General features: G+C 39.9%; 1 protein-coding gene and 1 long non-coding RNA gene across 7 annotated transcripts in view; one reads left to right on the top strand and one right to left on the bottom strand.

Annotated features, from left to right (window-relative positions):
• GLIS3 (GLIS family zinc finger 3) overlaps window positions 1–24,195 on the bottom strand; it is a 242,632-nt gene that overhangs the window by 23,432 nt on the left and 195,005 nt on the right. For 4 of the 6 annotated variants that reach the window (XM_072992156.2, XM_072992154.2, XM_020801556.3 and 1 more), the window contains 2 exons: window positions 17,388–17,529; window positions 6,651–6,819 (listed from right to left, as the gene is read on the bottom strand). In XM_072992156.2, the coding sequence (XP_072848257.2) occupies window positions 6,651–6,819; window positions 17,388–17,529 (311 nt within the window). The remainder of the gene's footprint in view (window positions 1–6,650; window positions 6,820–17,387; window positions 17,530–24,195) is intronic. The other 2 variants (XR_012084315.2, XR_012084316.2) reach the window with 1 other exon arrangement.
• LOC144586592 (uncharacterized) lies at window positions 127–18,372 on the top strand. The gene is made up of 2 exons (XR_013541498.1): window positions 127–265; window positions 17,403–18,372. It is a non-coding gene; the product is annotated as an uncharacterized LOC144586592 (long non-coding RNA).

Raw genomic sequence — 24,195 nt, 5'->3', positions numbered from 1 at the left:
TTTTATGACGACACAGGTACCCTTTACTTCAATGTAATAGCCTGAGATAACTCTTCTGAGCTTCCCTAGAAGAGATAATCTGGAAGGGAGATACATCATATAAATTATGATTCTCACAGCCAATGATGGAGAAAGAAACATGCAGCCAGTCATGCATCTGATTGGCGGTGGGAAACAGAATGTTAAGATTCCGATCTGATCCGGAAGAGCTCTGCTCATGTTCTTCTGCTGACAATGGAATGCACATGAACCATGTGAACATCAGGTACTAATTTGTCAAATACTAATACGACCTGCACCTGCATCAGGTTGTCAACATCTTTGTTGAGACCTAGGACTGCCATCCTATGAATATGTATTGGAGAGTAAAGGTTTATAAACAGAATGGGGCTTAATTCTAATCTTAAACTATACAAAAATTCCAGATTCTTAATGTTGTTAGTGTTATTTGCGCACAGTGCATGTGCCAGTACAACACACTGTGCTGCATATATTAAAATAATAAACAACTACAGGATTTGGGAACAGGCTTCACCCATGGACACTCATTCATACATTAATTTATATGACCTAATAAAGTGACTCCATTGTGACATTTTTATGTCAGTATTGGATACAGAAATGTAGCACTGTGTGAAGCTTTCAAAATAACATGAAGGCAATTAAAAGAAATATCTCAAAAAACAGATTATCCCACACAAGTAGCTTCTTTAGTGAAAATTTTGTGGCAGAGTTTAAGGGAAATTTAGTTGAGAATGGTAGGAGAAAGAGAGAGAGAAAAAGAAATGGACCTTTTGTCAGTGCTCTGCAAAGTGTAACTGTGTGTTTCAGACCTGAACATATAACCCAAAACACACAACTTCACACATGTGAATAACTTTATCTAAATAAAAAAGCTTTAAGAAAATGTTGAATTATGGTGCTACTTCAGTAAAAGCAAACAAGGTATACAGAATAGTGTACAAAATAATTGCTTTTCTTCAAACTCTAACCCACTTTAGTTCTATATCTCTCGTCTTCCTTAGCATATAGGTTGGCCTTTGTGGAAGGATGCAAGGACACAAATTCAGCATTAATATGCATTTGTGCTTGCTTAACAATTGCACAAGAAAAAAACATGAATAAGGGATTTGAGAAGTTTCACTTTGAAAATATTCAATCTCCTAGGGGAACAACTGACAATAATAGCAATAGCAACACCAAAAAAGCTTTTGTTATTGACAACAGAATCTATACTAGAGCATGAAACAAATAAAAATCCATACCAAGCACGAATCTGTACTAAAAAGCAGCTCTACTGGTACTTGGAAATGAGAAAACAATGTTTCTTTTTAAATGAACCATTACCTTAAAAACTATTTGGGGAACATTTCTTTCTGTCAGCTTTGTTTGGGCACAGACCTAACTTTTTGACTCTCTCCTCTATAAAGCCTAGCATTATTACAGTGGTACTGTACCTTGTCTTACAAACTTATTGGAACGGTGTTTGTACTTCGAAAAGTTCGTATGTTGAGGCAAACTTTTCCATAGGAATGCATTGAAAACCATTTAATCCGTATCTGCTGTTTTTCGTTCGTATGTCAGGGCGCTGTTCGTAGGTAGAGGCATTAGTTCCCATAGGAATTAATGCAAAGCCGGTTAATCCGTATCTACCACTAGGGGGTGATTTTTTTTTTAAAATTCTTCTTTTGTCCTAAGGTGAACTTAGGTCAAAAAAAAGGGCAGGAAAGGGTTTTTTCTTTTTCTTTTGGTTTGTAAGTCGAGGCTCTGCTCGCAGGTCGAAGCAACTTTTTGCGAATTGAGCCGTTCGTAACTCGAATCGTTCATAAGTCGAGGTAACACTGTAGCTGACATCCAACTCTTTAACAAAGAGAAAAAAGGGTCAATATCTTACCCAAACCTCCAACTACAATTGCTGAACAAACCAAAACCATACATGGTCTGAAACAAGACAAGACAAAGTTTTCAGAGCCCATCTAAAAGAAAACAAAGGGAGTATACAGCCCAGAGTGGGCTTGGTAGCCAGATGTATGGTACATATATTAAATAAATAATAATAACTATTGTTTGCATCTCTCCAAAGAGTTTAATTAATGGAAAGTAACCAAAAGAAATGCCTTGTTTTACATTCCTACCAACCTGAGTGTACTTAGCAAGTTTGCAAGCAGGACCTCCAAACTGTTCAAGAATTTAATGGTTAAAAGCAACATTTTCCGTTGTGATCTGGGCAGTCTTATGTACTTAACACAATGCAAAAGTGTCATGCTTTGAATGCCAAGTGATCCTGCAGAGATCTAGGAGTGCACCTAAGCAGTCACAGACTCGAAAGCAGTCTTCAGAGGAAGTCTTACACAGAGCATACTGCTGTAGCTAAACTGGATGCAACCATGGTGTGAAAGACTGAAGGAAAGTCTATAATCTCTAAATAAATTATTTTTGACTCATTAATCTGCGCTGATAAAAAATACTGCTATCCACCATCATTTGTTCTTACTAAGGATACAGTTACACCAATGAAATAAACCAGATGATGGCTTTAGAATCTGGTGTAAAGTCATGTGGTAATCACATGGTTTTAAAGTGTCCTCTTGGGAAAACTTTTAATCCATTTTTATGCCGTGTTGTATACAATCAAGGGGGTTACACAGGCTTTTAGAATCATTACATTTGGTGCCATATCCTGCACCAACCATCCTCACACTGGCTACCTCTCACAGTTATGAGCTGTTGTTGCTGTTTCCGCTACTGTTGTGTTATTTTTACCAATGTTTTCAATTTCTTGCAATCTGACAAGCGGAGCAGAATGATACATAGGGGAAAAAAATTAAAACAGAAGTTTCCTTGCAGCCCAAAACACATGCATGCAGACAGACAGACAGTAGCCAGGGCTGAAATTGACCAGAGACATTCCTGACTCGGCTTGCAAAGGATGGAGATGCACATGCATGCACACAGAGGGTGGAGAATGAGAGGGAATAGGAAAGCCCCACCACCACTGAATGGCAAACCCACAGACACAGTATACACCAACAGAGGCCTATGCTGCAGGGTCAGAAGACCAAGCAGTCGTAAGATCGAATCCACGTGACGGAGTGAGCGCCCGTCACTTGTCCCAGCTACCGCCAACCTAGCGGTTCGAAAGCATGCAAATGCGAGTAGATAAATAGGGACCACTTCAGTGGGAAGGTAACAGCGTTCCGTGTCTAAGTCGCACTGGCCATGTGACCATGGAAGATTGTCTTCGGACAAATGCTGGCTCTATGGCTTGGAAACGGGGATGAGCACCGCCCCCTAGAGTCGAACACGACTGGACAAAAATTGTCAAGGGGAACCTTTACCTTTACCTTAAACCCAATTCAACTACTTTTTTCTTACTCTAACTGCACTCTCAGATAGCACTGAAACCAAGAGCATCCCCAAACTGTGAATTAGTGATGGGAACAGCAAAAAGGTTTGTTTTGCTTTTGTGCCCCTACAGTGGTGTCTCGACTTACGAACGTCCCTACTTATGACCATTTTGAGTTACGACCAGCTCTGGCCGTAAAATTTTGCTTCTATTTGCGACTGGAGCTTTGAGTTATGAACAGAAAAAGGCAAGGGGAAAAGGTGGGAAATTCAAATTGCTAACTGTAGATGGTGATGAGGCTGCTTCTTTGTAGCTCTTTCACCCCAGCAGTCAGAGAGTGTGCGATCGGAGGACGCTGCCTGGTAAGATAAGGCGCTGTATTCCTGCTTTTTAAAAACTGTTCTGGGTGGGTTTTGCAGTGTGGTTTTGGGCCGGGGGGGGGGGGGTTATGTTTCTGTGCTAAGTTGTTGTTTTGTTTTTTGGTGACTTGTTTTTGCAGCCCCAGCGCTGTGTGACGGGTCTTGCTCCTTTGTTTATTTTTTTAATTTTTTTGCAGTCACAGTGCTTTCGGGGCTTGCTTTGATGGTTTTTGTTTGTTTGTTTGTTTTAAAGTCCCAGCGACTGCGCTTGCTTTGCTGTTTATTTGGGTTTTTTTTTAAAGCCCCAGCGCCTTCCAACTGGGCTTGCTGTATGCTTTTTTTAATTTTTTGCCAGGACGGATTAATTGCATTTCAATGCATTTCAATGGGAAATGGTGCTTTGACTTATGACCATTTCAAGTTACGTCCATCTTCTGGAACAGATTATGGTTGTAAGTCAAGGCACCACTGCATTTTTTTTATTTCCGTTATGAGTCGGTTCTTTCGTTTGACATGAAAGTGACCAGGTCCTTCAGGTCATTTCTTTTCATTTCCCCCATTTGTTTGCTGGAACTTTGATTGATATTTTCATTAGCCCAGTTTCGCAGGAACACTTTTGCACACCTGCACATGAGGGTTGGGGTTAGAGGCAAATGAAAACAGACCTATAAAGGAACAGTTGGGCTTGGAATCATAAACAACAAAATAAAGCTCTTGGACCCAACCTGCGGGAACATAGGTTCTCCCAGCTAGTATGCTGGCTGATAATTGTGCCCTCCAAAAGAGTCTTGCTGACTGACTGACATCCTTGGCTGAGTGCTGGGTCCCCTGCTTATTTGAAGTGCCAGTGGCTGCTCAAGAAATCAAAGTGCCAAGAGAAAGGCCTTATTTGGGGGGGGGGGAGTGGAGGGGATGCTAGCTAAAAATATTTTCCAAAGGGGCAGGAGGGTGCTGACGGTTTGCTGTTTTATCCAGCCCATTCCCTTAACCCCTTGCACATGCAGGGGGAGGGGAGGTGTGTGTGTGTGGGGGTTATGCAGGGGGCAGGCAGAGGTGCATGCATGCAGGGGTGGGTGGGAGTGCATGCATACTTGCGCATGTGCATGCACATTCCTGTTCCATCAGCCCTCTTAAGTTGTTGAAAGTATCCAGTGTGGCCCTCAGGGTCAAAAGTCTGGAGACCTCTGCTTAAGAGGATCATTTTCAGAAAGAAACTAAAAGATTACAAAAGTGAAAGAAAGATGCTGCAGCTTGGAATCAACTTTGTGGTCCTTTTGAAAAAAATCCTTTGTGGCATTTCATTTCGTCCTATTTCATTACCATCTTGAGATTACATGTTTTATGTTCTTAAACTAATCAACCTGCATACGTCAAAAAGAATGTTGATTACTGGGAGGCAAGACTTAAAATGGCCTTCCTGTAGATGTTAAGAAGTACAGGGGCAGAACTGAGCCATGTATCACTCCCAAACTAAAGGCCATGAAGTCAAACACATATTCCTAGCACCACCAATGGAATTCATCTCACAGGAAAGTCCTGGAATCACTATATTTCACCTCCTAGTCCTTAACAATCAGAGAAGGAGAAATATATTAAGATCAAAGTGCCTAAGAGATTCAGGAAAATAATGCTAGTCTTCTTCAGTCTATTCCCCTGTCTCCCGCCCATACACGTCATTGTAAATCACCCACCAGGGTAATCCTAGCTTGTTCAAACATACCTGTTTCCCACAAATTCAAACATAATGTAGAATTGAAGATTTCCAGCTTCTTTATTGTGCCACATCGGAAGAAACAGAAATGGGATCCAATTTGGGCTCTTGCTTGCATGCACGACACACAACAGTAACAGTGTTGTGTCAGAAAAAGAACTTGGTTGGGTTTTAACTGAACTTGCTCTTTAGGGCAGCTGACAAAGGGACTTTCCCAGACTGTGCCTTGGGACTGCTCAGTCTCAGCACCTGTAGGTATGCTAGCTTTGGTTCTGCTTTCTAACTGCAAACTCATGCCTCAAGACTTTTTTTTAAAAAAAGGACAGACACACAATTGTAACTGAACCACCATAGCAGGTTATTCCCTTGCATTAATTATGGTGCTGGATATCATGCTATTGTCAATGTTTGTGACTACAGAGTATTCCTTACTGCTAATATTCAGGAACTATTAGTGGAGACAAATGGTATAAAACTGGTTTGAGATTTTTTTTTAACCACCATAAATAATGGTTGATTATCGTTTCATTTCAGTATACAGTGGTGCCTCGCTTCACGATTCCCCCGCTTTACGACAAATCCGCTTTACGACAATCTTTTTGCGATCGCAATTGCGATCGAAAAACGATGGTCTAAATGGGGGAATTTCGCTTTGCGATGATCGGTTCCCTGCTTCAGGAACCAATTCTTCGCAAAACAATGATTTTTAAACAGCTGATCGGAGGTTTCAAAATGGCCACCGGGTAACTAAAATGGCTCCGCGCTGTGTTTAGGGATGGATTCCTCGCTATGCAGGCAGCGAAAATGGCCGCCGTATGGAGGATCTTCGCTGGACGGTAAGTTTTAAGCCCACTGGAATGCATTGAAAGGTTTTCAATGTGTTTCAATGGGGTTTTTATTTTCGCTTTACTATGTTTTCGCTTAACTGCGATTTTTCTGGAATGGATTATCGCCGTTAAGCGAGGCACCACTGTAACTTGAAAGAAAAAAGTTGATAAATGTTATGTTATCTTCCACATATTTGACAAGCAACCGGATTTTTTTGGTGCTTTAGGAATCGCTACTCACTTAAATTTTGCAATTAAAATAAAACATGCATAGAATAATATAACCATGAACATAAAGAGACAAAATCAATGTGCATTTTTTGGGATAACACATAGGCTATTTTATAAAATTAGCAGTGCTTCAGGGAGATTTTTCTTGCTAGGAACAGGGATAGCAACGGCCTTACCTCTCGTTTCCTGAGTCCCCTGTTGTGAAAGGGGGCATCTGGGTTGCTAGGTTGTGTGAGCTGCTATGCATATTTTGTCCTGGCGAAGTGTGGCTTACAGAGTGTGATGGGGGCCCGCTGTCCGCAGCAGTCCCACTCTGGCTCGAGTGAGCAGTAGAGAACAGTGCAGCTACAGGAAAAGCAAGCACAATCACTATTATGATAGGCACACATTCCAATTCCTCATACAACAGGAGGATCCCACTTGGGTGTTCAGATACAAATTAAACAGATGAGTTTTAGCATTGAAAAGGCACTGCAGTTTCAAAAATGTAGCAGCCTTTGCAATGAGTTCATAAATTTAAAAAAACTGTGACAGTAAATTCTGAACTTTGCTTGAAATGTGGTGATATTTGAGACTGGCTAGGTTGCTAGTACTGCAGTTTAAAAAAAAAGGAAAACAAAACAGAATCCTAAATTGTCATCGGAGTTTCTCCAGACAACAGTGGGAGGCTGGCTCATCCTCCAAGAGCTGGGAGAACAGCTTGCTAATTGAGGAAGGAGAGGGGAAAAAATGCTTTTTATGCCCGATAGTAGAGGTTGGCATAAACCTCGTTTCAGAGGTTTGTGCCAGTTTGTACGCATGGCAGCACAGGTGTGGCATGTCCCCTTCCCCAGCCTCTCCAGCCAATGACCCACTCACCAGCTGGCACAGGCGCCTCTCCTCCTCTGCTTCGGCTGTTTGACCAGTCGCCAGCAGGAGCAGAGGTTTGTCTGTGCCCCTGCCTCCTTGTCTGAGTGGGCAATCAGGCAAAGAGGTGGGGCAGGGAAGCCGGTGCTCCTGCCGGAGACTGGTTGAACAGCCAAAGAGGAGGAGAGGACTGTGCACCAGCTCGTGAGTGGGGGATCCAGCCAGGGAGGTGTGGGAAGGAAACGTGTGACACTTATGGTGCCGTGTGTATGAACTGGCACGAACTTCCAGACCAAGGTACGTGCCCATCTCTAACTGATAGCTGAAAACTAACTTGTGAGTAGAAAGCTACTGGAACATCAGCACCTGCCCATGGATGAAAATGCCATAGATACTGCTGGCAATCAACTCACAAAAGCCCTTCCAAGTCTAGCAAGTAGTAGGCACAGCTGTCACACCAGAAATAATATATATGCAAAAACCATGTGCAACTTAACACTTTCATATTCCTGCTCTCATAATTCCACTTCAGCCTTTGTTTTATGTGTACTATCTCTTTCTCTCTGTCAAAATCTAGATTATAAACTCCCTTGATTCAGCATCGTTAGGTTTGTAATGTTAAGTAATGACACATAGTGTTAGTCTCATCTCATTAGTACATTAAAAAAAAACAGTTTAATGCATTAAGGAAAGTCAGTGCTTGAGATTCAATTGGTGCAACTCTGCCAGGTGTAAATGCTGTTATTTTGGCTTAAATGTTGCTCCATAATGCTAGAGCACTTTCTGGTTGGTTTACAATATAATTATGCAAGAAGCACTTTGCACCCCAGTGAGCAGGCTACTCATTTTACTGACGGTAGGATGGAAGGCTGAGTTGACCTTGAGCTGGCTACCTAAACCCATTAGGATCGAATTCAGATCACGAACAGAGTATTGGCTGCAGTATGTCAGTTTAATCGCTGCACCACTGAGCTCACTAAATGGTGATGATGTCTTCACCTGGTGATCTTCATCTTTATTTTTATTTAATTTACATTTTCCTATCTTGCCCCCCACAGGTTCAGAGGCTCCACAGATTCTTTTCCTGGCAGCGAGTTTCTGATATTAAAGGCTCCCTCCACTAAGGGCCAGGGGGAGCTTAATGGAGCCTAAAGTGTGAGGACAGAAAGGTTAAATTAAATTAAAATAAATAACATTGGCAGGGGATTATATCATCACAATTTAAACCTGGTCTATTTGCACAACAGGATTTCAGCCAATGTGACATATATGGAAGATTTTTCATCCAGCAAAGATACTGTTAAAGCTGTTTAAAATGCTGAGGGAGAAACAAATTGAAAAGTTACAGATTAAACGAGAGAACGATTTAAATTCAAACTCATTAGAAGAAGAGTAGACTTATATATGCATCCATTTGCTCCTATCACTCTATGTTAATTATTTTTAAAATAATTTTAAAAATTCCTTTTAAAAAAGATATTAATTACATGGTACTATACCATCTAAGGGCAAGGGAGGAGAAAGAGGCAGCGAAAGAGGGTAAAGGAGAGCTGAGCCAGCTAATCAACACTTCAAAAAATTGATGCACATATGAATTCTCATAAAACAAACATTATTGGAACTGATATTACAAAACACTACAAGATAATATGATGCAATTTGCTTATATCACTAATATTTTGCTTGCTATGACTGTAAGAATGAGCAAGATCTGGATCTGGTAAAAAAATCTAGTAAGCCCTGTTATAACATGGGTAGGAAAATACGTAGCATCTTTCAGAAAAAAACCTCTGAGATTAAGGTAAGTTTTCAAGTATCGCATTGAACAATATTTATGAATATAAAGCATTATGACATCTGAAAGAAAATTATTATTTTCTCTAAAGTTCCTTTGTAAAAGTCTGCAAACATTTTATTTGTTATTGGAATGAGAATGGTAAAAAGTGAAAGGACTTAAGGTGAGTTTTGTCTCTGTTAATTATGTCCTTGCAAAGATAGACCATTGTTATTCCAATAAACACATACTTTATACATTTTCTCTGGTTAATGTGACTTTGTATTGAAACTGAATAGTAAACCTCTCCTCTTAGAAACCAAGCATATGATGAACCTGGATGGATCAGATCAAAGATTTCTCTAGCTCAGCCTTCCCCAATTTGGTGTTTTCCAGGATGCTACAGACTAATGCCCCATCATCCCTTAATCAGTATGGGTAATGGACTTGAGATGGTAGATGTTGCAGTCCAGCACCAATGAAGGGCGCCAGATTGGGGAAGTCTAGCTTAACATGCTCTTTCCAACATCAGCCAGCCAGCAGTTTCTGGGAAGTTGAGAACTAGGCATGATAGCAACATTTCTTCCAAAATGTGTCCTAACCAATGATATCTGTAGGTTCTGAACCTGAGAGTTTATTTTAGTGAAAGTAAGGAGATGTCCTAGTCACTAATAAAGCAAGTTTCACCAATTTCAGTGTGTCTGTTTTAGCTGGGACTCACACTGCATTTATTTATTTACAGTGGTACCTCGCTAAATGACAACCCCGCTAAACAACGAATCTGCATAACGATGACTTTTTGCAGTTGCTATAGCGATTTGCAAAACAGTCATTCCTATGGGAGATTTTCACTGGACGCCGATTAGGTCTGTGCTTGGCGAACCAGTTTTTTCCGGCTCCATAAAATGTCTGCCCTGTGTTTTCAGGACCCGTGCTTTGCAGGGCAGCCATTTTTACAGCTGATCGGTGCTCGCAAAATGGCTTCCCTATGGGCGATCTTCATTGGACAACCAGGTATTTTCCCCACTGGAACACATTAAACCATGTTTCAATGCATTCCAATGGGAAAAGGGTTTTCGTATGACAACGATTTTGCTAACCAGCTATTTTTAATGGGCGGATTATCGTCGTCATGCGGGGCACCACTCCATTCATTCATTCATTCATTCATTCATTCATTCATTCATTCATTCATTCATTCATTCATTCATTCATTCATTCATTCATTTTCCATGCCACCTTTGTCCTGACAGTGAGACTCAGGGTGGTCACTACCTTTTTATGTGATAAGAATCCTCTTATGTAATTTATCCAGTACTGAATCAAATACAGTGGTGCCTCGACTTATGACCATTTTGAGTTATGACCAGCTCCGGCTGCAAAATTTTACTTCGACTTGCGGCTGGAGTTTCAAGTTATGAACAGAAAAAGGCAAGGAAAAAAGGCGGGAAATTCAAATTGCTAACTGTTGGTGGCAAAGAGGCTGCTTCTTTGTAGCTCTTTTGCCCCAACGGTTAGAGTGAGTGCGATCGGAGGCAGCTTCAGACTGCTGGTAAGGTGCTGCTTTCTGCTTTCTAAAAACTGGTGGGTTTTGCAGCATGGTTTTGGGCTGGGTGGTGGGATTATGTTTCTATGCTGTGATGGGTCTCGTGGGGTTTGCTTTTTGGGTTCCCCCCATTTCCGATGGGTCTTGGGAGGTTTCCTTGCTTTTTTGGTTTTTTTACCCCCATTTCCAATGGGTCTTGGGGGATTTGTTTGCTTTTGGGTTCCCCCCATTTCTGATGGGACTTGGGGGGTCTGCTTGCTTTTTGGGCTTTCCCCCCATTTCCGATGGATTCTGTGAGGTTTGCTTGCTTTTTGCTTTCCTTTTTTGCATTTACAATGGGTCTTGCACACTTCACTTGCTTTCTGCTTTCCTTTTTTTGCATTTCCAATGGGTCTTGCAGTGTTTGTTTTTGTTGTGATTTTTTTCCTTTTCTGGAATGGAATAATTGCATTTCAGTGCATTTCAATGGGAAATTGTGCCATTTCGAGTTACGACTGGAGTTCCAGAACCAACTAAGTTCATAAGTTGAGGCACTGTACTGTATACAGGCACTCCTCACTTAACAACTGAGTTTCATTCTTATGACTCGGTTGTTAAGCAAACTGGTCATTAAGCGTGGAGCTTAAAAGCAGAAACAGGAAGGAGCTGGAGTAGGAGCTAACCAGAAGAGCAGCACCAGTGTTGCTGCCAGCTTGGTGGAAAAAAAACAAATAAACTGTTTTTCATGATAATTCTTTTTTTTAAAGAAATAAACAATCTGGAAAAATAAATGCTGATCATTCTTTACTCAAGATGTTTCTGCATAGTGTTTAAATCCAGAAAGTTTTTCCAAATTGGAGCTCAAATATATTTTAAAATGACACTCAATTACACTGTCACTGTTTAGTACCTCATTACAAAGATGCTCACCAGCAGAAAGACTATTCATCAGAAACATTACTACATAAACATCTTTTGTATTCCAAAAGCACACAAAATAAAATTAGATAAAGGTGATGGCCAGTGTTATCTTGTTTGCAATTAAGATATAAGAGCCTACCTTCTTAAACTGGTACCAAGTTAAAGCTTTAAGAAGAAAAAATATTCCACCCCCGACTTAATACAGAAAGTACTCTGTCATTTAAATAATTCTATCAAAATAAGGAATTGCCACCTTTTCTCTTGAAAACTACCAATAATGCTGAAATTCATTCTCATAGAAGTTATTCTTACACCATTCCTCTGTCATGTTTTTCCAGATCAAAAGGTCTTCTATCTTTATAGAATAAATCAATAAATTAAATGTGTTCCAGGTTAACCACTTCAGTGTCTGAATAGCAAATGGGGCTGTTATAGGCCAAGCAGCATTGATCAAATTATGAGGCAAACTCAGGTCTAAAGCTGTGGTCGAGTACCACTGTGCCACCGAGGAGCCTTGTGGTGCAATGGTTAAACTGCAGTACTATGTGGATTCGATCTTATGACTGCTGGTCTTCTGACCCTGAAGCACACAAAGGCTTCTGTAGTTTAGCCCACAGCGCCACCATGTCCCCATACCAGGCAGATATCCAGAGGTAGTTGGTTCCACAGTTGGGGGACAACCATCGAGAAGGCCCAGTTCCTACTTTTCTCCCTCCAGGTCTCTCTCAGGGTCAGGGCCCTCAGATGTCCAGCCTGGGACAGGCAAGTAGGATGGGCAGTTCTCAATGGAAGAAGGTCTTTGGCCATGTACCGAGGTCCCAAACCATATATATTAAAACCATCATCTTGAAGCTGGCATGGAAGAGGATAAGTACCTAGTATAAAGCAGTCAAAAATTGGTGAGATATGTTGGTATTTACCAACTCTACCCAATAGCCTGGCTGCCATACTCTGGACCTGCTGAAGCTTCTGTATCAGCATCAAGGGAAATCTCATGTAGGAGCCTTACAGTAGTCTATTCTTGAGACTACCAGTGCATGGACCAGCCTGGTGAGTGACTAGGTGTCCAGGTAGTGGCACAGACTACAGCAGCTAATGATGTGCTCTCTGCAATGTATCTTTTGATTCTTAGTTTAATCCTCATGGAAAGGACGTAATAAATATTCACATATATTTTTTTCACCTTGACAAAAAAGGGCATCTCAAGTCCTCAAAACATACTGCTGGAAAAATTGTCAACTGCTATGAACTTTTTTTTTATTCCCTAATGTGACTCTGAAGACCAGTAATTTTTGTCAGTGACAGTGTTAGCAAAAAATGTGTATTTTGCACTAGAAAATATGTGTTGCATGGAAACTCTATATTTCGCATAAAGCATTGTACACATTTTGCTTTTTTGAGCAAACAAAACTTCCATAATTTTTTTGCAAAGTGTTACAGTAGAAAAAAAAAATGCAAACCCTCAACTCTTTATAATCTCAGCTACCAGGAATAAAACTTTTAAAATATTTTGTACTCCTTTGAAACAACAAAATACATAAATATTACACTCCTACCACACTGCAAGGTGTGGCTGTGTTAAACAAAGATAAATACTGCCACCTGTATCTCTGATTCTCCTTTGGGTTGTTACGGCTAAGGCAACCATCACGTTCAGTACTTGCACTTTAAAGGTTATCATTATATCATCTAACAAGGCAAATTATCTCAGGTTTCCTTCTCATGGACTGTCCTTTATATATGTGTACATTAAAGCTGGTGTTCATTAAATTTGAGAGGATTTCTGGTTAGGATCTGGTGCGGTATAAGATTTCAACTAGATTGACATAAATGGCTGTAAATAGTGACAAGCTCCTCTCCATTTCCTTTTCACACGACATGACAAGAACTCAAAGCACAAATCTTCTGAATGAAATAGAGTCAGCATTTTAAATGGCAGGCATCTAACATAATGACCTTCAGTTTTAGCAAGACAGATCTTAATCCAGATCCCAGACTTTATTGCTTTGGGGATTTTACTGGCTCTTAATCGCAGAAGCAATAAGAGTTTCCAATATGTTCATCTGCCTCAGTTAATCAATTGTTCCAGCTGCCAATCACCAGAAATATCTGAAGGCAAACTTAAATGATTTCAGCCAGTCACTGAAGCAGCTGTGACCTCTTGGGAACAGTGAAGGGCCTCCATAGTGAACCTCAACCCTTTCCTCAGGCATCTCTGACATGCCATATATTGTTTCACAGCAGGTCCACCATTATTGCAATGGATGCAAGCAGCATGGAGGGATTTTGTTGCTGCTTTCCCCTCTTTGTAGCTAGCCTTAGAAAATGATGGTGAGGGCCATAGTTCAGTCTATTCACAGGAATATTATAAAGATATCTAAGAAAAACTCTGAGGTGTGCCTTCTGAGTCCTTGGCAATTGTAAAATAAAATTATCGTATGTCATCTTATTATTATTATCTTGTTATTATGAACTTATCCTATGTGTACTGCTCATCCCTCATGTTATATTAGCCATCTAGTCTAATAATCTGACAACTGTAGGGAAAAAAGCAAACATATTTTATATGCATTAACCAATTAAATCCTTTTTTTGTTACTTAACTGATCTTTACAAACACTAATTCTGTGACCGGCTGCATAATTTCATTGAAGCAGTAGGTACAGATTTTTTCCCCATCCATGTGTGACAGTGTGCACAGTGTGCTTGAACATAAACTGCCTTCTTACTAAGTGTGAAAAGCCAAATTTCCCATTCCTTCTTTAAATCTAGTTACTTTACTCCTGTAAGAGAAAGTCAGAGCACCCCATCCTATAATAGAGGTCAAAATCTAAAAAGCCACATAGTTGGCTCCACAAACACTGTGAAGTTGGGGGACAGGTATCAAATTGGGAATTTTTGTGTCTTAGAGACGAGCAGAAATCAGAAGAATTGTGATATAGTTTGATTCATAATTCGTCAACCCTGATGAATCATAAATTATGAATTTATGATTTTTTTCCTGAGGAACTGATTTGTCAATTCATATTTTTTACTTTAAAACCTGATAAAACAACTACCCAAACATCTAGAGACACCAAATCTGCACTGCAGCTTTCCCTGACTCTCTTCTACAAGCCTTACCTGTTTGGGGAAGTTTGGGTTTTGGATGTTCGAGTTATTCACCCACAAAAAGCCCCCTCAGGAAAGTTCACCCCAGGCATCTAGAGACACCAAAATCACAGATAAGCTTCCATCGACTCTCCTCTACAATCTCTCCACATTTGGTGAAGACTAGGTTTCAGATATCGAGGTTATATGCCCAGAAAGTGGGTCCTTCAAGGAAAGTGTCCTTTAGTGCTTGAATTGGGGAAACCAAACTTGAAGGGATTGTAGAGGAGAGTCAGAGGAAGCTTCCCTGCAATTTTGGTGTCTCTAGATGCCTGGGGGACATTTTATAGCCAAACAAATAGAGAAATCAGAAATCACTAAAATTAATTAATTCATATTTGTTGGGGGCATTGATTTGTATGAATACAAATCAATAAATTAGCGATTTTTGAACAAATTTGGAGATTCATTTTTAATTCTTGCCCATCTCTAGTCTTAGTAACTTACTTTATAGAAACTATTTACAGAGCAATCCAGTGGGTTGATTTCTGAATGCAAAATTTCTCAAACCCAATTGCATTGATGTAATCACCTCACGCACATCTGTATGACAACGTTTTCAGGATCTTTGTATCCCTCTCCTTATTTTTTTTTAAAGACAAGTATTGTTTCCCAAATCAGAACATATGTATCAGGAAATGTTCAATCAATGTCTTGATGATTTCTTGGTTCTGTTGAGGTTCCAATCCATTATTAGGAAACAAAACATGACACTTCATATCTTTTCCTTCCTGTATAATTATTGAGATCTTTGTGCCAAAAATAGCTGTACCACCTGCTTCAAATTGTTTTTGACATGCTTATATCTTTAACTGTCAGTGACATGTAGCTTAACTGAAATGCCATCAAAACATAACCTTTAATTGCATGCTAACATGTCAATTTCTGAATTACAGTGACTCCTACCAGGTTTTCTACAGCCAGGTACCAAACTCACTTTCATTCTATTTTGGTGATAGACTGGGAGGTGCCAATATTGCTAAGCATTTCCCATTCAAGCTTAAAATCATTATATTTGATTCACTGACGGTGCTCTCTCCTTTCTTGGGTGCTTTCTTGGGTGCCATTTCTTCTGACTTTTTTCCTTGCCCCCTCCAAGCAAAATTTGAAATGGAGAGAAAGACAGAATAGCTCCATAATGCCCTTTCATGGGTGGGGTTTAGAACCATGAAGTACCCTTTGTTAATATACTTAACTTGTAACTTGTAATGCATGTTACTACATTTCTCTGGCTAATATTCTGGGTTCCATAATGTATTTATTCATTGCTATGGTTATTGATCACTTGACACTTTGTTCAGCTTGTTTTTTGGTACACAAAATACAGTGTTGCTGCTCTTCCTTCATTAACCAGAGCATCATCATCATCATCATCATCATCATCATCATCATCATCATCATCATCATCATCATCATCATCATCATCAACATGTGCTCTCAAGTCAATTCTGACTTATGGTGATCCTTTTCAGGAAAAATATTCATTTCACTTAAGTAGAATTTTTGTGTAAATACTATTGTATGGATACACTGGTTGATTATAATAAAGAAACAAGTAGAGATACCTGTATAGATCAGTGAATTGGGTACCTGGCTGTGGAGCCAGAGGTCAAGAGCATGATTCTTCTCTCTGCCCCCTGGGAGCAGAGGCAGCTTGTGTATCCTTGGGCAAGCTACATGGCCCCAGAGTGTCCCGAGATAAAGGAAATGGTAAACCATTTCCAAATGCTCTGTATTTAGAAAACCCTGGTAAGAGCTGCTATTAAGTTGGAATAGAATGAAATGGGCACTTAGTATAGAATAATTAGAAATTCAAAACATATAAATCACTTGTATACTGCCTTCTACATATTCACGGTCTAGAATATTTTGCAGTATTTTTAGGAAAGAAAAAAGAACTGTCAGTTTTTTCTTCATTGCATTTATCAGAAACCCTCCAGCACTTTATCCCTGTTTCAGGTTGCTTTTATTTCTCTTTGCATAGAAATGTGTGTATTTTAAAATGGAACTTCACGATTCCACATAGTTAATACATATTCCCCGTAAGTCAAAACACATGTTTATTTTTAAAAAACACATTCATTTTAGACATACTCACTTACTTGCACACCATTTGAAAAAAAGAAAAAGAATCTGCCACTTATTATTTTATCTAAATGATGGTAGAATAAGACAGGTGTATGCTCTTATTTATAGACTTGGAAGCCACAAATTGAATAAATTCATGAGAAATCTTAGTTAACACGAATTCCTTTTCTATCATGTATTTCAACCCCTACCTAAGAATTGTTTAGGTTCACTGCAGTTATCTGGAAAAAAGACAAATCAACACACCTAGAGTTAAGTACTTCATAGAGCAATTTTATATCCACTTCTTTTGCTGGGGGAGGGGGAGGGACTCTAAAATATGTGTCTGAGTGGATATGTGTAGAATTAGACTTTTCAAATCCCTTTGTTTTCAATGGGAAATTTTATCTAACCTTTTCTCTCTAAATTTAGTAAGGCTTCAAAAGTGCTACTTTGGCAGGATCATGCCCACATTCATTCTTTATGCATCATTTGCTGAGATTAAAGGATTTACTTCTCAATAGATATGTACAGGATTAGACTGTGGAAAAATTAAATGCTGACCCAAGGTGTATCTTCCTCCAGTCTTTAAACATCTCTTTCTCTCTTTTTTCCCCTCCCATCCTTTACCTGGATAAATGTCAGGCACTGGTCCTGGCGATCGTTGGACAGTGCTATCAGAAGCATCATGTGGAGATGTGGGTGCCTGGAGAGGTTGGATAGTGAGACAGTCACTGAAAATGTCTTGGTCAAGCTCTGTAATGGAACGCAACTGAAATGCAAGCACATGGGGAAGGGGGAGAAGAAAACCTTAATTATGGAGAAAAGATTAGCATCAAAAGAAAAGGCGATGGGTCAGAACATATGAGCACATTGCAATAAAAAAGGCCTGTCTAAAAAAACAAACTAGGACCTATATCCAATGTTAATGAGGTTATGCAAGACTTTCTGTACTAGCAGTTACTGTACACGTTTTCAAAATTAGCTATACACACCATTGGTGTGTAACAATAGTTTCATTGTGCAAGTGGTTGCACAAATGCTTCCACAAGCTGTTGCACAACTGTGTAACAAAGAACAAGTGCAATATTAGACATATTCAGTCTCTAAGAATTCCTTTGGATTTAGGCTTGGAAGTTTAAATATATACATATATTCCCAAAGTCTGGAGTATAACAACAGTTGTATTCGAACATTTCAGAGTGCTTGGTGGATTCTACATGCATAATGTCCACATCTTTTCAGTAAAAGAATTGTATAAGAACAGATGTAAGAGGAAGATATCTAACATACTGAAAGACTCCTCTCATCCGGGATATCAGCTCTTTAAACTATTACCATCAGGAAGGAGATTCAGGGTATTGAAAGCAAGGACGAGCAGATTCAAGAACAGTTTTTACCCAAGTGCAGTATTGAGTTTAAATGCGGGGCCATAAGTTTTTGGTGGACTTTTTAATTGCTGAGAGAAAACGGGGTATCTATATTTGGATGGTGAAAGTTGTGTATATTTTAACTTTTTTTTTTGTAGTGTTGTCCAGTTTTACCTTGGGGAAGAGCACCTCATTTCGTTGCACCCACTTGTGAGCGCAATGACAAATAAATTTCTTATGTCTTATGTCTTATGTCTTAAACCTGTAATGTTGGTCAGCCTTGAATAATCTCCTGTCTTGCCTATTCTACCTCATGCATTCTCAACTGAGGTAATATCACAAAAAGAGCATTTCCCAGCTCACAACTCAGGCTGTGGTCACACCAGCAAAATGTTTCCAAGTTACTCCTTGTGAATGCTGACCTTTTTTGGGGTTCATACAATGCAAAGCCATTACAGAATATTTTGTTTCCCTTCTGTGCTATCTCCGCATCAAATTCTGCCCACTGGGAGGCTTCTACTATTTTTGTTGCAGGATTCATCATGCAGCAATTACAATAGCATCCTGTGCGCACGGCTGTACAGATACTTTTTCTAGCAAGCTGCCTTGTGTTGCTTCCACCGATGATGTTGTTTGCCTGCATGTCCCTTTAATTTTGAAAAGAATTTTAGCAAATGGAGTGTCGGTGCATTGGAAAACTCATTGGCCTCTGCATTTCACTTATTTGCAGATCCTTCCACCAGGTGATGCTCCTTCCCCTGAGCCCTTTCATGTTTTCCTCTTGGGGAACCTCGTGGTAGAGCTGCAAAGTCTGACTATGACTTCCTCTGCTGCAAGAGGCACAAACACACCAGAGAAACTTGTACCCATCAAGGAAATATTATCAAAATATCAATGTATCCCCCCCCCCAATTTTTTTAAGGAAAAAGGGGGCCAAAGAGACACAAAAACAACTCAGAGGAAAATATTCCATTACTGAAGTGTAGCTAGTCATGTCATATGAAATTTAGGAAAATGTTGTGGTAATTCAAAAACACGTCAGAACACATACCCTGGTATATAGGTGATGTGACCACAACGTGCAACTGCTCAAGGAGTAAAAAATACGAGAAAACATGGAAACATTTTCTTGGTGTGACCACAACCTCAGTCTCCCAGACATAAAACTATACATGGAGCCTTCCCTAGTTCTTCACTTATCAAAATATTGTGTAACACTGACTGATTAGGCTAGGAAAGAAGAGATGACGCCACCATATGGGGGAACTACAGTCTGCCCCAGCAATAGAATTGCAACAATATACTAGTGGCTCAACTCTATTATAACTGTGGCATAGCTGAAGCTTGGTAACACTGTGGCTTGGTTACACCAGTGCAGACATCCAACAAGAAAAGCAACTTGTCACATCCTTTAATGTTTTCTTATTTATTTATTGGACTTATATCCCTCCTTTTCTCCAATTAACGTAAGGTGGCAGATACAGTATGGGTCTCTTTCTCCTCACTTTATTCTGACAAAAAAAACTGAAGTAAGTTGAGCCGAGTGGTTCAGACTGAAGAATTCATGAGGATTTGAACCCATGTCTCTTGGGTCCAACACTCCAACCCACTATATTGCACCTACTCTGAATGTGTGGATTATCAGTAGGGTATATTTTCAACAGCAGATATGCTCCTTGGTCATATCTGTTGAGGAAGGTCTAGGCTGTTCACAGGTGTTATGAGAATTTGAGCTGCAAACGTGAATGGTCGCGAGACCTATAGAACTTTGTATGTCCACTCTTTGTGGGGCTCCTCCTATATGGAGGGCTCTGCAGCTGACCAGTAGCCTGAATAAGCATGCAAGACATTTATAGCCCACATAGGACTGTTAACACTTGTAAGCATATTGTTTATAGTTCAGACAGACTAGAAATATAACAGCTGCTGGCACAGCAGTCATTTGCCAAAACAGCAAGCTGTAGCTCAAAGGTGCTGCAGGGTCTCCCATTTTCCCGTTGAAGCTGCTACAATGGCAATTCTAGCTTCCACTATCATCACCAGAAGAAGAATCATCCGGAAGCATCATATGGGTATGAAGAGATGGCATACATAGACTGGGAGCATCCACACAAACAAGCAGTTTGATTCCACTTCACTGCCAGGGTTCTATCCCAAGATCTGTATTTTAATGTGGGACTTGAGAAATTGTTGCTTGGCACTAAAATTCTCTTTTGTAAAATACCAGTCCCTTGTCAAACTACAAATTTTAGGATTCCAATGGGTGTACTCATGGCAGTTAAAATGGTTACTACTGTAAAATGTAGACATACCCTGTGATTGCAACAACCATAACTTACAGAACATTATAGAACTTCAGTATACGTTTAACCACTTTTAGTGGAAGTTTAACTATCCTTTTATCTAGTCTCATCTTCTATCAGTTTGTTTTACAAGCATAACATAACTCACATTTCTCTAAGACAGATAATATACTTAGCAGATGCTTACTATGGGCCATGCTACCCTGTTATTCAAATTCTCCTATCATCACAAAGAACCCAGGTCAGATCACAAGCATGGAGAGAGAAAAGGTACAGGACTGTGAGTTCTGAAGTGGTTACAAAGTAGGCTACAAACTCTTTACCACAGGAGATTGAGGACCGAGAACCTGCAGCTCATGAGGTTATGGAAAATGTATTTTCCTATATCTGTGCACCTCTTGTCTAGAGCTTGTGAGATCTACTTGAACCAACCAGAAGCCATGTTAGCATTAGAACAAAACAATAGACAATAAATAGTGAGTTAAAAATATAACAAGAGCTGCACTAAATAAGACTGAAGGCCACACAAAGACATATGGGAAGTCATAGGCAGGGCATGAATACAATAGCAACCTCCCACACATGTTCCTGAGCAATTGGTAGACAGAGGCAGGTTGATTCTGATACTTGGAGACACTGAATAGCTGTCACGGCTAGCAGCCATTGAGAGCTTTAACCTCTATGGTTTTGAAGAGTCTTGTAAGGATTTTTGATACTTTGGAGTTTAACTGAGATATAATGTGTAGCCAAAATCTTTTTAAATAACATGGATAAGTGCATGGTGAGTTCTTGACATCCCTTTTCACTTATCTCTCCTACATCTACCAGCTCTGGGACTCAGATGTTTCTCATACTATAACCATGAACTCTGCTCTCTCAGTTACTCACCAGCTATTATTGTTACCATGCATGTTTATTTTTGAGGTCAAACTTATCCACATTCTTCCTATCCCTATTCTTAGCACAAGTACTACATCTGAGGCTAATTTCTATGAGGTATTGTTCAAAAAAAGAGAGAGTCAACTTTCAAGAAAGATTTCAAGGCTATATTTTTTTTACCCTATATTTACCTTTAAAAGGGTCCCTTTGCATCTTAGCTTGCCAGCAAATTATTCAGTTTTTTAAAATTTCACACTGGGAATGTGTTCTCCTTGCTTTGAAGGCACCACAGGTAGATATAATTGGCTTCCAGTTGGGGGGAACAATGAAGAGATTGGAAGTAATGAAATAAAGAGAAGTATCGTTTGAACTTTTGGACTTTATAGAAACCTGTATAGAGAGCCCTTTGAAATACTAACCTGAACACACAAACAATGCAAGCTATAGATATATTTTTCCCCTTCAAATACACTCAAGCAGTCAGAAGAAATGTTGTGGGTTCTTTAGCATACATACTTTAAGAACAACTATTTTTAAAAAAATAAACAAGCATACTTCACCAGTAGTAGAGGAACAGCTTAGTACAAGAACAGCTTAGTACAGGAACAGCTAGGTTAATTTTAGACTTCAGAATTAACAGCCTTACGGCACTCCACCTATTCAAATGGCTGCAAGAATTGACATGCCTACATCTGTAAGGACACTGTGATGTGCCCCTCACGTGTCCCCAGATTATTTCACTAGCCGGAGATCCACAACATGTTCCCTCCTTTAGATCTCTGTCAACAATGTTTAATTAGAAAGATTGAGGTCCATGCTGAGCGTAAAGTTGAACAAAATAGGTTTATTGGTTACAGTTCACATACACAGGTGTTTCTAAGACTTTAAATATTCAGTAGTTTAGTAATAACTTGTTTTACTCTTAACTCTCTATAAGTTCCACACTCTCCACTGCCTCCCTTAACTCCTCACTATACCACACTTTCTAACTCCCACAGACTAACTTCTCATGTCAGACTCATTACTCTGACCCTAACTGACTGACTAAACTCCTCTTCTCTGATTCACCCTTTGCTTCTAGTTTCTTTGGCTCCATCTCCCAACAACTCCCATTGGTACACACAAATAACCTCCTACATTAGCCAAAGCAGGGTGATCGCCACGTAAACCAACCCTAGATTAGATTAGGAAGTTGGGCCCAGGGGAAGTGGCAGGGTTTCAAGGAAAGAAAGTAACTCAGACTTTTAAGAAATATATCTTTTGTTTAATTAAGACACAAAATAGCAATTTTAGACAAAAATGAACGATGGCAGCTCTCTTTAAAAACTAAATAAATATTTGACTAGACAGCTCAATTAGAGTGCGCTGGACTGTGCTAAAAAGGGTTGCTTAACGTCAAGTACGTAGAGATTTGATATGCCATTTGGTGCAATCCTTGCATATGCACCTCAAGTGATTCTATTTGGTCCTGTTCCCTGAAGAAAACAACAACAGCAACATCTCCCCTCTTGCTCCTTCCTCCTTCTGAGATAAAGCTTCATTTCATTTCCCCCCTAAAAGGTATAGTGCATCATCACTGCCCTAATAGGCTTTTAGGTAAAGGTAAAGGTTCCCGTTGACAATTTGTCCAGTTCTGTCCGACTCTAGGGCGCAGTGCTCAACCCCATTTCCAAGCCAGCATTTGCCCGTAGACAGTTTTTGTGGTCATGTGGCCAGCATGACTAGACATGGAATGCCTTTACCTTCCCACCGAGGTGGTACCTATTTATCTACTTGCATTTCTACATGCTTTTGAACTGCTAGGTTGGCAGGAGCTGGGACAAGCAACGGGAGCTCATTCTGTCGCGTGGATTTGATCTTACGACTGCTGGCCTTCTGACCTTGCAGCACAGAGGCTTCTGCGGTTTAACCTGCAGCACCACATCCCATTTTGTATACAGTATATTTCTCTCATAAAGCAACTCATTGCTTATCTGCCCAGATCACTATTATTACTTTGGTTGTGAACTGCAAGATGTTTCCTTTCCTCCCCATAACTCAGCTTGTGACTGCTTTGGCATTCCGTATATCAGAGACTAAGCTACTGTACCGCTCCAGATAGTGGAGATATGGACTGATTCCCATACTCTCTAACACTGGCCATGCTGACTAGGGCTGACAGAATAACAGGCCTGGTTAAAATCTCTCTCTCTCTTTCAGTTGCCCATCCCTACTTTATATGTTAGAACAATACAATAAAAAGATTGCCAATCTTGATTAAAAAGAAAAGATGTACTCTGAGCGTGTACAGTTCATTTGTTAGAATCATTCACATCATATTTACATGATGGCAAGATTGAAATGAAGCACAGGTGCCAAACTACACTCCATAGACTAAGTAACATGTGCATTTTCTACAGACTACACTGGGAAAAGATGTGTGCACTGAGAAGAGCACAGACAAGGGAAAACTTAAGCAACTGCTCTACTCCATGACCTCTCTTCAGTATCAACACGATCTATTTTTATTAAACATGTAACAGTTAGTCATGAGACTGAGCCATGCATTCTGGCAAATGAATTCAGTTATGCTCATGCTCTTTTTGTTGTTGCAAGATTTAGTATAGTCTCATAGGAACTTAAAATACATGCTATATAGAACATTTCACCATTTATGGGTCCATGTAAATCAGCTCCGTAATATACTCCTGTACTGGATAACAAATCAACTCAGTCAGCCTTCTCAGAATACACAGAAGCACTTCCCTTCAGAATGATTTCCCCAACCTGGTAACGTCCAGATGTTTTGGACTTCAGTTTCCATGATCACTTCCACCACTGGCTGTATTAGCTAGGACTAATAAGAGTTGCACTCCAAAACATCTGGAAGGCATCTGGTTATGGAAT

This window comes from Pogona vitticeps, chromosome 2 (assembly GCF_051106095.1).
Source record: "Pogona vitticeps strain Pit_001003342236 chromosome 2, PviZW2.1, whole genome shotgun sequence".
In the NCBI taxonomy this organism is placed as follows: Eukaryota; Metazoa; Chordata; class Lepidosauria; order Squamata; family Agamidae; genus Pogona; species Pogona vitticeps.
Note: the sequence above shows the minus strand (reverse complement) of the source record. Positions and strands in the feature narration are given on the sequence as shown.